General features: G+C 47.5%; 1 protein-coding gene across 1 annotated transcript in view; it reads left to right on the top strand.

Annotated features, from left to right (window-relative positions):
- Nucleotides 1-12,899, top strand: part of EIF3E (eukaryotic translation initiation factor 3 subunit E) — a 30,979-nt gene extending 18,080 nt beyond the window's left edge. The window contains exons 10-13 of the mRNA XM_061549254.1: nt 3,712-3,821; nt 4,678-4,780; nt 6,641-6,775; nt 12,701-12,899. Of these exons, the coding sequence (XP_061405238.1) occupies nt 3,712-3,821; nt 4,678-4,780; nt 6,641-6,775; nt 12,701-12,736 (384 nt within the window). The 3' untranslated portion in view covers nt 12,737-12,899. The remainder of the gene's footprint in view (nt 1-3,711; nt 3,822-4,677; nt 4,781-6,640; nt 6,776-12,700) is intronic.
- The last annotated feature ends 1,116 nt before the right edge of the window (nt 12,900-14,015 follow it).

Raw genomic sequence — 14,015 nt, forward strand, 5'->3', positions numbered from 1 at the left:
TTATTCTCCCAAGTGTAACCTGGGTTGCATCACAAAAGTCAAAGATCATGGCATCGATTAAGTTGAACCAGACTGTGAGAGCAAATCAGATGAACTGGTGACAAAAAAATGGTTCAAAGTGACTATTACATTCTTAATGGATTTTTTTTGCACATTGATGAAATACGTAAACATATCATGAAGTTGTTTATGTAACGTCCACGCTCGGTGCACCACCGATATATATGCTCTGTGTGCAGATCACTGATAAGACCTCAACTGGAATGTGCCATATTGAGTCACAAGCACACATCCCAGCTCCTGCTTGCTAAATTTAAATAACGCGTCCACCCCTATACGCACAAAGTTTGTGATTGACATGCAACAAACAATCGTTGTGGGCCTTTAAAAGGTGCTGCTTTCCGTGGCTGAAGACTTACGTTGAAGCGACTTCGCAAGTAGTTCCGTAATGTCACCTTCCACGGCCCGTTTTTGTCGTGATATTGCACTGCTTCTTGCGAGCTCTTTAGAGTTCCAAATGGGGAGAGGGAGAAATTACTACAAGAGCTTGGCTGCATTTGTCGATGTAAAGCTTTCGTGACTGCAGGGATTCATCTTCTTGGTTCTTTCGGTAAAGTCACGTAGAAGGGAAGTAATAAAATAATAAAAATAAAACATAATAAAATAATTCTCACGACGTTTCGGCCACAACGCAAGCAGCCGTCCTCAGGTGAAGAACAGGTCTGTCGAGAAGACAGACTCATCTGATGGTCAAGAAGACAGACTCTGTCTTCTCGACAGACCTGTTCTTCACCTGAGGACGGCTGCTTGCGTTGTGGCCAAAACGTCGTGAGAATTATTTTATTGTTTTATTTATATTATTCTATTACTTCCCTTCTACGTGACTTTACCGAAAGAACCATGAGCTTGGCTGCACTTGCTGCTACCTTCGATTGCGGCCCCCGTGTTGGAGGGCGATGATGATGATGATGCAACCGTGCAGCCCGCGGGGGCGGTCGCAAGCCAGCTTCTATGCAACCACCTCGTTAGCGCTCGCATTCATCACTCGCCCGGGCTTGGGGGGGGGGGGTTGGTGGTGGTGGAGTGTCTTGCATAAATTCTAAAGTGTAAATATTATTTCAGCTGTAATTGGTTCCCAGTAAGTGGCGTTAAAATGTTTTTTTTTTACTTTGCCCGCATTTTTTGTTACTTTTCATGATGCAGTAAATTCAACCTAAGTAGGTTGATAACGTTTAATTTATTGTTGCCATTTGTTTGTTTGTGGGGCGGGTAGGCAAAGTGTGTAACGTTGTGTGCGGTAGTTGTCTTAATGCATGTGGGTCGGATGCTCGAGCCTTTATTTTTTGTGCGATTGGGTATTTTGTACATTTATATGTGTGTATGGATGTTGGGGAGTGGTTGTGTGGCAGTTGGCACACTGCGTTTTTAACTTTGGTCGCCCGAGTCTTTTGATTCCCTGTCGTGGTTAATGACATGGGTGAGGTATATCGGAACCGAACTAGGCCTCTCTTAGGTCAACTCTGCCTTACATGAGTACTTGGTGCGGGGGCTGTATATTAGCATCAACACCGGGGAGACAAATGCGACCGGGCATTGTGCTGTTTGCTAACAGCACTACATGGGGAATCTTTGTATGCGCACATTCTTTAGAATTAGGTGCTGGTAGTGAGCACAGACACATTACACTTATTCAACAACAACAACCGCCGTTCGTCATTAAGTGGCGGTGATGTCATCACAGCACTTTTGCCAGGCTAGGTGCACTTGAGGCCACGTGAAGTGTCGAAAGCTCGCTGGCAGGAGGTTATGGAACATACCCAGGTCCCGTGGTTTGATTGACTAAGATGACTGGCAGATGCGCATCACCTGTGCTCCGCACTGTGTCAACTTGCTGTGTTTTAGCCACCTGCCACTCCGCTCGTTGTTGTGAGCATTGTTCCTCCGCCCTCCGTTGTTGCTGGAGGGCGACTGCCTCATACACCCCGCAGCATCCTTCACAAGTCTCCTCCATAGAGATCAATCTTGAGACCACTGGTATCAGTCATCAGCATGTCCAATCAGCTCCACATCCTTCTGTACCACATCAGTCTATCTTTTCTCTAGCTCGTGCCATGCTTGTTTAGCCCCCTTTATCTGGCCAAACTTGTTTCGGTATGGGGTGGCTGGGCATGCAGGCTACATGACCCAGCCAACGCAGCCTCGCCTGCCGGAGAAGGTCACTGATGGGACTGTGTCCAGATCTGTAAAGGATCTGTGAGCTCACACAATCCAGTCTGGTTAAACCCAGGATGGATCATAGGCAGGGCCAGCCTAAATGTTTAAAACCGGCGCAGATTCCCCCGGGACACCCATGGAAACCTTAAACAATGGGGTTAAAGAAGTTATTAAATTGATGTTAACCTGTTAAAATGTTCACATCTTCTTTGACTTGTACTGCACACACCCAGGGACATACTTTGCACACGCGGATGTCTGTACCCACACACGACGCACACATTAGACTTGTCCTGCAAACACCCTGTGCAGACGCCGCACGCACGCCTACACACACATGATCGCATGCGCTCACACAGACGTGCACAACGCTGAGGGGACGAACTACGTTACTGCTCCCACACCTCCACGTCCGCCCTAACAAACAGGGCCCTGTACACATAACCCCTGAGGGATGTATGCACACCCACATGCACACACGCCCCCCCCCCCCAGGCCACTGAAAGCAGCATTGTTGGACCCAGGTCTGGGTTCTGTCCACTGAGGGCATAACACTGAGCATGCAGCCATGTACACTAACCATGCAACCTGGGCTGGGCCAGATCTAGAGGTCCTAAGGGACTTGGCTGTAGGGTTTATCAAGGTATGTGTGTGTGTGTGTGAATGTGGGTGGGTCTCTGTATGTATGTATCTGTGTGCATCTGTATGTGTCTGTGGGCCTGTCCTATGTTGAATCAGCCTCAAATGAGTGAGGTGCGGTGTGGAAACATCGCCACTAGGGAGACGAAGGGCGCCACGGTGGCGAGATGTTTACTGCCTCGCCTGGTACACAGGAGGTCGTGGGTTCGATCCCGACCCCGACGCCCGTATATCTGGAGTTTGCATGCTCTCTCTGGTTGTGTGGATTTTTCTCTGGGTCCTCCAGTTTTTCCGTCCACGTTTAGAAGCATGCGTATAGAGTATTTGGCTGCTATAAACGTCCACACGATAAGCCACTCCGTTGAGCTCTCATGTGTGGCCAGTTTCCTACTCAAAAAGAGCTATAAGGCTCAGTTGGCCTTACCTGGTATTTTTTATATATATAGTAGTTTAAGGCAGCCGGGCGTGGTGCTGGCCACCCACCCCCTCGTGTGCCATGCCGGTCTTCATAGGCGCTCGCTCATGGCACTTGCCCCAAAAGTCTATTAAGTCTATACGGGGGATCTTTGTGCTTGGGTGCATGTGTGTGACTGTGTGAGTTGGCGTGGTAGTTGGTTCTAACACTGAAACCCCGTTTCGGTTACGGGCAACGATCCATTTCATGTGATTTTGTTGCACACCTCCCTTAGGTCGACTTGAATGAGAAACCGACGTGGCGTGCGAACATCAGCGCCGTGGAAAACAAATACGTCCGCGCATGCAGTGTGCCGGACCCCATCATTCCGCTAACAGCACTTGCCCCAAACAGGCTATTGAAGTCTATATGGGGGATATTTATCTTTGTGTGTGCCTTTGCAGGTGTTGATCAACGACTTCTTCCTTGTCGCTTGCCTGGACGACTTCATCGAGAACGCCCGCCTCTTCATTTTCGAAACCTTCTGCCGGATCCACCAGTGCATCAGCATCAGGTGCTCCCATCCAGTCCGCTCCGGTCTCGTCAAGTTGTTTTGTCCGGATGAGGTTTTAGTCTGGTCTAGACCGGTCCAGTTTGGCCCGATCCGGTATAGTTAAGTGCAGTGCAGTCTGGCGTAGTTCTGTCAAATCCATTCCGTGTCTGCCTTGTCGACACAGCTGTGTGTCACTCCAGGTGATGGTCCCACGTCCAGTGTTTTGAAAGTAACTGAAGAGCTGAGAAGTTTTGTTCAAATGCCTTATAAATAACATTCAATATAATTGTCGATGTTGTTCCAACGTTTACAGTCTTCGTGCATCGTTTATGAAATAAGGCACCTTGGTTCGGTTTCAACATTGGCTGAGACTCTCCAGCAAAGCATGTCCTCATTAAGCAGCAGCCACCCACAAACAGTGCGGAGTCGCTACGCGTCGCGCCGCATTGCAGGCAGCGCTCCCGTCGGCTGACGTTAATGCCCATCAGCTGCGTCAAAAATGTGAATGCCGAAAGAGAGCATCAAATAACATTCGTGCCTGTCAATCCCCAGTGCGTCTCCCATGCATCCTCGCACTCCCTGTGCACGCGTCCTCTTCATACCCATGTGTTCCCCTGTGTCCCCGTGCATACCCCACGTGTTTACAAAGGTGTCCTTACTATGTGCCCTTCCATGTACTTCCCCATGCATCTCTGTGTCACATCTCTATGTCTCTCCCTGTGCATCTCTTTGCATCGCCACTTGTCCCCATGTCCGTCTTCTGTGTTTTCCCAATGTAGCCCCCACCACGTGTACATCTGTGTCTGTTTCTCCCCATGTGTCCCCACGTATCCCTCGATATAACTCCCCTGTGCCTCCACTTGTCCCCCGTGTTTAGCATGCTCGCGGACAAGCTGAACATGTCCCCGGAGGAGGCGGAGCGTTGGATCGTGAATCTGATCCGGAACGCCCGGCTCGATGCCAAGATCGACTCGAAGCTGGTGCAGACCTTGAGCACCCACCCACCCCGCCCACCTGCCCCCCGCCACCCCCCCACCTCCCCTGCCCCACTTTCACCCACTTGTGCTATGGGTATTGCATCATGTATGTGTGTATGTACGTACGTATGCATGTTGAACTTCTTTCGCACCGTACGTAGCCAACTGTGCTTATCGGAGGTGCGGGGGGAAGGACCGCAAATCAAACACAAAAAGCAGTTCGAAATGAATGAGTTTTCAATCTCGATTTAAAAGTGCATAGCTCGCTTCCTCATATTGGAAGGAAGAGCGTTCCAGATGGCCGCAGAAGCACATTTGAAAGCGCGTGATGCAGTGCTCGTCTTTGTCGAGTCCATTCGAATCTCTTGCAGAGCAGTGCAAACCCTCTGTGGTAGAAAATGGCCCACTGAAGTGGATAGTACAGAGCTGCCTCTGAGATCCCTTTAAGTGATCTCGGGTCTACACAGTCGAGGGAAGCACTTTCCTATTGATCCTGCCACGTAGATTAATGCTCGTGTGATAAACTGACATTTTTTAAAATTTGCTGTGGCGCTGAGCTGTAATTTAACGAAATTAAGTGCAGAACCAAATTTGATATGATGGGAGGGTTTTTTTTTACTATTCCAGCATTCAGAATGGCTGTGTCAGAGCCACTGGGCTAGGTGTGTCTTCTTGGTTCTTTTGGTAAAGTCACGTAGTAGGGAAGTAATAAATAATAAAATAAAACATAATAAAATAATTCTCACGACGTTTCGGCCACAACGCAAGCAGCCGTCCTCAGGTGAAGAACATGTCTGTCGATAAGACAGAGTCTAAATGACACGTCTTAGGCTTGGAGTGTCTATTTAAGCTGTGAGGGAGGAGGAAGAGAGCCTTGACAAAAGAATTTGCATTTGAAGAGGAATTTAGCATATTTATGGGAAATGCAGGAATGCGAATAGTGCTAATTGTGAAATGCGTGGGAGGTGGGCGGGGGGTTTTCAAAGTCATATTATGCCCGTGCATTATGTAGGATTAGCAGCATCAAAGGGAGGGATCCTTAATTGCCATGTTATTCAGAAATGACTCAAGATTACACATTGCAATCATTGCCCCCTTCTGGCAGATATACCCATTTGCAGTTCGTTAATGAGTCACTTTGTGCCACTCGGGGTCAGCTTCCATCCGGGGGTTCACCTAGGCTAGGAAAAACTACAACTCTGCACTGATCTTTGATGCTTACTTACATTATGGGCACAATATAAATGCAAGGATTATTATGACTATAATTCCTCGCTGTGTTTGAGAGCTGGGGCCTGTGCGTCTCTTAAAATACTACGGTGTCGTTGCTGTATGTTTGGTTACTGCTTCTCGTGTGGTCGTTGTAGTTGCTTTGTGTAGTGGGGTCACTGTGGTTGTGGTTTGCTTTGTGTGTGGTTACTCTGTCGTATAATCGCCGAGTGGTTAATTCTGTACATGTTGTGGAGTGTAATCACTCTGTGATTGTGTGCGGTGTATGGTGTAGTCACTGTAGTTAATTGTGTGTTTGCTGTGTATGTGTTGTTATGGTGTAAGTGCGCTCTTCGTGTGTAATTGTCACGAATATTGCAGTTACTGTGTGGTCAATTGCTTGATTGCTGTGTGGTTAGCACACTTTGTTACACTAATCCCAACCGCAGCTTGGGCTGGACACTGGGTCTGGACACTGGGGCTGGACACTGGGGCTGGACACTGGGGCTGGACACTGGGGCTGGACACTGGGGCTGGACACTGGGGCTGGACACTGGGGCTGGACACGAGCTTCATAGCTCGTCGGCTTCTTCCAGCGTCAGTCACGTGTCTTGTTTGCGGACGTTAAATGCGCTGTCACCTGTTGCCTTGCAGGGCCACGTGGTGATGGGCAACAACGCAGTGTCGCCGTACCAGCAGGTCATCGAGAAAACGAAGAACCTCTCCTTCCGCAGCCAAATGATGGCCGTCAACATCGAGAAGAAAATGTCTCAGAACAACCGCGTGGAGGTAGGTGGGGATGGGGGTGGGGGCGGTGTGCGGGGAGAGACGCGGAGGTAGCGCCGGAGAGAGGACATAAAGCGTGAGAGACAACTCGAGCTTTGTGTACGAGGCTCTTGCGCTTTTTATAGAGGGGGCTCTAAAGGTGCACCGCGTGGCCTGTCGTGGGATTGAACCATCCAACCTTTGCTACTCAGCGGCCGTGCCTCGCAAGCCACCGGATAAGACTAAAACGGCATGCTCTTGAACGCTTGGGCTTTTATTCGTTGACGATTACAGTCCGTCGTTTTGTCCGACAAGACCTTTAGGGCCGGCAGTACATGGTTCATAGCATGGGAAAACCGTGACTAACCCGAGCGTGTTTATTTTCTGCAATAATATTTGAATATACCGTTACATTTTTTAGGGGCGGGGAGGTGGGCGGGGGGGGAGCTTTGGAGAGCCACTTATTGGCGTGCACTGGAAAAATACATGGTGTGCAAAAAGGTATCATCTATTATTAAAGAATTATTATTAGACAGCAGTTTTAAACTGTGCGGTCGAGACGACATTGGCAAACGTCGTCTTTATTTATTTATATGAAACCGAGAGGCTCGAGTGAAAAGCGCGAAACGGGCGGTGTTCAGAACGGATCGCAAAACGAAGTTGTGGTCGACCGACCGCCTGCAACTTGAAAACCTTGCTGTGACGCCAACGCCACGGCCCATGTGTGGATGTTTTAGAGGAATGAAGTGCGTGCGGTGCAGTGTTTCAAACTACCCAAGTGTGCGAGTGTTGCTGCCTTATCGACGCAGCTAGAACTGCCGTCGAATTGTCAATAGAAACAACAAAAAGCCCCACGCATTCGTCAGTGAGACACCGCCTTAAAAGGATTGATGTGTAATTGTTTGTGCTATAAATGTTTTTTAGACCATACGGTGTTATTATTGTTAATTGTGTTTGTGCACCACTGCCAACGCAGCTGCAGCAGTATCATGAAATAATTTGTCTTATTGTAAAGCTTGAATAATTGACGAAAACCTTCATGGACTATCAGAGGACACTTCACATCTGCTCACGAAAACTACAAACCCACTACACCATAGGAACCTCCTTTGCCAGTAGCAAAATATGATCATTGGTTTTTTACCCTTTTATCTGGCAACAAAACTGACACCTTTTTTACAAGGAGTCATGTTTGCATTGACCACAATACCTGCGGTCAGAATGCAAACAAAAAACACAACTCTGATAATGTATGCACTGTCCTTGAAATTGATTGGTCCACACCCAAGACAGCTTTTCTTAGAGCCTAGTCTCACATGGTGTTGGACCAGATGATGCCAAAAGGCGCACAACTCAAAGACAATGCACCATCAGTATACTCCTTGTAAAAAAGGTGCCAGTTTTGTTGCTAGATGAAAGGGTAAAAAAACCACTTATGATAATACAAACCCACTAATTCAAACGCTATGGAACCACGTTGTTTAACCAATACCATTGCCCAGATTGTTATTGCTTTTGGGGACAAGATTGGCAACAGAATACTTCTTAAATAGCAAATGTTAGAGGAATAAAAAAAACGTAATGTTACACTCACGCAGCAGTGCAATTGGTGCTAATGAGGCTGGGTGAAAGGTCTCGCGCCCAGGGGAAAGAAGCCTCTATTAATGTATTGGCCTGACCATCGTGTGCTCGTGTGTTTTTAACACCGTGTTGAAGCGGCATTAGCATTATTCACGCTTATTTTTACTCGCATGTTAAAAGCTGAACGCTTAATTGTTTTTATTTTTTGACGAAGTGAATTGCCGCAGCTGCGCGTAATGGTTTTGCACTCTGGACTTGCTATCCGGAGGTCCGTTTGGTTCTATTCCATCTCTCGGTTCGGCGGTTGAAACATTGAGCTAGTTTACGAAACACACCCCCACCCCCCTCCCCATGCACCCCCACATGCGCCGCCCGCCCGCCCCCACCACCACCACCACCAGCAGTGATAAATGGGTGAAGCAGTCGGTCAATTGGCATGTTGTGTGGTGGGGTAAAGTTTGGTTACTCCGACCTCATCCTAGACGTATGGGTAGCGTGGAAGAGTAGGCCAAATCCCCTCCAAAGGGGCTGTATAGAGCTTCCTTATAGTGGACGCCCTTCCGCCAGCAGTGGTGTGAGCGAGACATTGCAGGCCTGCACCTTATGGCAATAGGTGCTGTGGCCTTGTGAAAAGCAGCATCGGGATGTGGTAAGTTCTTTTGTCTGCGGACTCAAGTCGGTTGTGGAAATTCCACATTCCTATGCCAGGTGTCAGTATTTGCATGATGGCCTTCGCCTTAATGTACGAGTCTTAATTTTAGATTTGAAGTTTTCCTGACCGCAAGGATTCATACTCTTTGGTTTTTTCGGTAAAGTCACTTTGGTAAAAATTTAAATAGATAAAATAAAAATGAATGAAAACAACTCGAATAAAATGTTATCAAATCACGACGTTTCGGGCGCAACACAGGCGTCCTTCTTCAGGTGGGGACAACGAGTCTTAATTTCCAAATTCTTTGGGCGAGCGCTTTATAACCAGGGAATGGCGCGATTATCATCTTGGCATCTCTCTCGCAATGGAGAGCAGGGCATCAGCATCCTGCCGTCACAACGGATTAAAGGGAGCACAGGGAAAGATGGGCAGTCTCTATGTATTCATCCGTTCTGAGAATTAAATACATGTGTGTGTGTGTATATATAAAGAATTCAGAAAGTTTAATAATATATTACTATATAGTGTGTAGAATGATGTGGCCATTTTGTGTCGTGTAGGTTTGTGTGCTTTGCGTGGTATTTGTGGAGATGCGTGTGCGGTTGTGTGTTGTTGATTTGTGCATCTTTACAGAGATGAGTTGTGCGTGGGTTTGTATTACGCGGTTGTGTGAGTTTGCGTCTTGTGGTTTGTGCTCAGACTTGGAGTTGTCCGCAAGTCTGAGAAGTACCGTGCGTCGGCAGTTGCGTTGTGAAATTAGGGCACGGGTGGGTATGTGTGAGTGATTGTGTTTGGTGTACTCTGCGGGTTTTGTGTGTGCATTGAATTTACATGGCATTCCGGGATGAGGGATGGGTGGGATATTTTTTTGACCGTATGGCCAGTTGTTGTGTATGTGTAACAATGGTAAGATGTACATGTGTGTGCGTGCCTATTGAGCGTATCTATGAGTGCGCATTGAATTAAGTTTAGGGGATGATGTGTGGGTGGATTGGTGTGGTCGGTGCATAGTTAGATGTTGTGAACATGTGTTGAGTGTGTACGGTGAGTTGTGTGTATGTGTGATGAGTCTGTATGTTTTGCATGTTGAATAGCGTGGAATGGGGTGGGTGGGTGGGTGCATCATCCGCTCAGCTGGGCTTCGTCCGTTCCATGCTCCATTCTCCACGCCCTGTTATTGCCAAAATTAAAATTAAAAACACACGCTCACTGACGTCACCTCCCTCCCGCTCACCCGCACAACCTCCTCCACCCTCACCCGCTCACCGGCACAGCCAGCCACCTCACTCCCACGCTTGCTCACCCCCCCGCTCACCACCATTCTTCACTCGCTTTCATTTTCTTGCACATAAACTCCACATTGCACCTGTCGATGAACTCTGAATTCACAGTTAACCCTACCTGCCCATGCCCACCCTCAATCCCTACCCTCTCTCCCACCTCCTTGCACCCACTCACATGCACCTGATCACTTTTAGGTGCACACCTTCCCACCGTCATTCACATGAACAACTACACAAACTCCCTCACCTTCACTTACCGGTCAGAGCTCACCTTGACTCCTATTTATCCACACCCACGGATTTAAACCGGACAAGACCAGGTGTCCTTTCACTCTGTGGATTGAAAGTTACGACATTCAGATGCCAAACGTTAATTGTTTTGTTGGCCTGTGACTCTCCTTTAAGACTCGTTTAAACCCAGCGCTGTTGCACCACTAATTCCCTCCACTTTGGATCGCTAATTGATTTGGACGTGTTTTGAGGAAACCCGAGAGACTCCGTGATGGAGGAGGTTGAGGGTTTTGGATTTGTGGGTAGAGTGGCCTCAGCGGTGAGCGCTATCGCCCCCCCCCTCAAACCGAGAGTTCACGGATTCAAACCTGACCTTTGACCTCTGCTGGTCATTACACATAGAGCAAGTGGAACACATGGTTCAGGGAGTAAACACATTTATAGGAAAATAATTGGACTTGGGCAGGATCCTTCATAACAAGAAGGGATATGTGGCATGGCCTGTGGTCAAGACTGACGACGGAATAGCATACAAAGAATGGAGCATGCCCTAGAGGATGTCCATTGCAGAGATGGAGTCAGTGATTCCATCGCAAGACTTGGCATAGACATAGCAACAGATTGGGGAGGCATTCATCCAGCAGTGCATAAGATCATGGCTAATGATGAATAGAATGATACAGTTTAGGTGTCATCTTATGTGGTGAATAACAACAAATGAAATGTAACAATATTTACACTACACGGCATGATGGGTAATATACCCACAATCCATTCGAAACCAAAACATTACAGTTGTCATTTTTCCCACAAAATGCTTTGCAGCATAAACAGTATTTATATTGGCCAATGTGAGGCGGGAGTGGGAGATCACATGTGAAATGATTCACGGTGATGGCTGGTGGTTGCAATATGAGGCAGTACAGTAAGTAGGATTCTGACGGGGTCTTCTGAAAAAGGTTTTCTATGCATTCGCCTTTTGTATCTATGGGCTGTCTCTGGTTTTCTGCCATATACGCACACAAAGCTTCATATATGAATTGGCTAATCATCACACAGACCCTCGTGATAATAATTCTAAGAGGTTCCGTGAGGCTTTCCTGGGATAAAATTTCATCAAGAATTCAAACTTGCAGCAAAACATGTTTTTTTTCAGTGCCCATTGGCACAATAGAGGATCGTCTGATGTGTCGGCGTTCTCACTATAAATTTTCATAGTGGGGGGCGGGAGGGGTGTAGAAGCAGCTAAATGGTAACAATAGCCGAATAAACCACGAGTAGAAATAGACCCAACGTGCTTCGAGCACATTTTCTTTGTGGACGATACTAAGAATATCCCAGGATAGGGTCAGCAGCTTGGAAGTTCTGGAATAGAACATGGCAAGTAGTCAGTGTTGGAAGAGGAGTTGCAGATGAGATCAGAGAAGAGAGAGGGGGAGGTTACGATGGTTGGGACACATGTGGAGGATGATGGAGGAGGGCAAAAATTGACTACTGTAGTCAAGTCCCAAAGCCAGAGATGGTGGTGGTGGTGGTGATCATGAGACTGAGAGTAGTCCCCGAAGGATATAGCGACCGTTTAACGAGTAAAACAGACCTTGAGCCAGGTGGTGGAAGTCGAGTGATTTTTGCAACAGCTGTGGAATCTAGCGTAAGGAAGTAACCAATGGCAAGCGGAGTGGTGGCATTGGCAGCATTGGCTGTGTATGTATGTTGAACTTCTTTTGCACCGTACGTAGCCAGCATACTCATCAGGGGTGCGGGGGGGAAACCAACAAACTAAGTACAAAAAAAATGTAACCCGTAAATACAAAGTTTTTCACTATCAATCCTTTATATGCGTGGCATCGGTTTTATTTTATTATTCATTTCAGTTTTTTTTGAGTAAGAGTTTCATTTTTATCACATTGGTATTTTAAATGAAATATGAAATTTTTTTTCCCTAAAAAGTGGAAAATTTTGGGAGGGAAAATGTGACGAAAATAAATTGTCACGCACAACGAGTCTGTGTGCAAAATGTCAGCTCGATTGGATCACGGGAAGTGGGTTAAAAAACGACCGAAAGATTTGCACGGTCGTAAGCGCTCAAGCAAGCACGCAAGTGAACTTAATAAAGGATTTAATAACTTCTAAAGAGAGATGGCTGTGGTGACGTGTGGTGTTCGTACGATGATTGTTGTGTTCTCTTTGTGTCATACACAGGCGCCACACTGGGCTGCTGCGGAGGTGTTCTACTGAGGGGGAGCGCTCGTGAAACCTTACCGGCCTCTCGCCCATCACCGTGTTTTCTGAATGAATCTCTCGTGGTATGAGAATCGGGCTCGTGCACATTTTTACGGCAGTTTATTTTTGCCAAATGACTCGACGAAACGAGAAATAAAGATGGAAAACCCAGACCAAACCTGCGTCTCCCGCGTTGTCATGGGTTCACATTCGGGCTGCCCCCGCCGTTCAGCAGACTGGACAGTGTTGGCAGTCGCCCTACTCCCGACGCCATCGCACTGCTCGCAAACTTAAACCTGGACGTATCATTTTTCGATTTAAAGCTTTCGTGACTGCAGGGATTCATCTTCTTGGTTCTTTCGGTAAAGTCACGTAGAATGGAAATAATAAAATGATAAAAATTCAACATAATAAAATAATTATCACGACGTTTCGGCCACAACGCAAGCAGCCGTCCTCGGGTGGAGAGCAGGTCTGTCGAGTAGACAAGAGTCTGAATGACACACCCCAGGCTTGGAGCGACTATTTAAGCTGGGATGCAGGTGGGACGTATAACTTGCACTAACTTGCCACAAGCTCGAACGAAGAAGAATGGGCCGACGATCAACCAATCGTTTACCGGCGTTCGCGGTCACGCGGTGCGTTGGCCAATCGAATGTTCCGTAACGGAGCGGTGCACCATTACATGCAATGGCTCTTCTGATTGGTTTGGGGGGCGGGGGAGGGGGACCTTGTGTCACCTTGGATATCTGGCATCTGATTTGTCCCAGAGAGTCACGTCGTCGCCAGTTATTATTCACTCGGTGCACTCGAGAAACGGTGCCTTAACGCGGCGAGAGAGTTTGTGTACGTCTGAGAAAGCTGATCGCTATACCATCGAGAGCCTAGTGCTCTCAGAAGGGTCACCCAAGGCGGGAAGACTTCAGTGGAGACGTCAGACAAAACCCGTTTCGAAAGGTCCCCACATGACCTTTTCAAATAAATTTGAATCCAAGAAAGTAACGGGAAACTACTTGGATTATTCCTCCCTCGAAAACTTCAATGATGACAAGCAAAATCAACAAAGGCTCTGAGTATCGGCGTCCTTTAAATAGGACAGGGGTGCTAAGAATCTCCGAGCTTGTGTCAAAGCAGAAGTAGAACATGCAATCAAAACAGCTAAGCCAGGCAAAGCGTGCGGGCCCGACACAATCCATGTAGAATTGCTCAAACTATTAGACAGACCGGGACCGATATCATCGTGAAGTCGCACACGCCGTTAGGCAGCACTAAAGAGAGAGAGAGAGCACTCCAC

Source organism: Lethenteron reissneri, chromosome 10 (genome assembly GCF_015708825.2).
Source record: "Lethenteron reissneri isolate LAM-NWPU_2019-01 chromosome 10, ASM1570882v1, whole genome shotgun sequence".
Classification (NCBI taxonomy): domain Eukaryota; kingdom Metazoa; phylum Chordata; class Hyperoartia; order Petromyzontiformes; family Petromyzontidae; genus Lethenteron; species Lethenteron reissneri.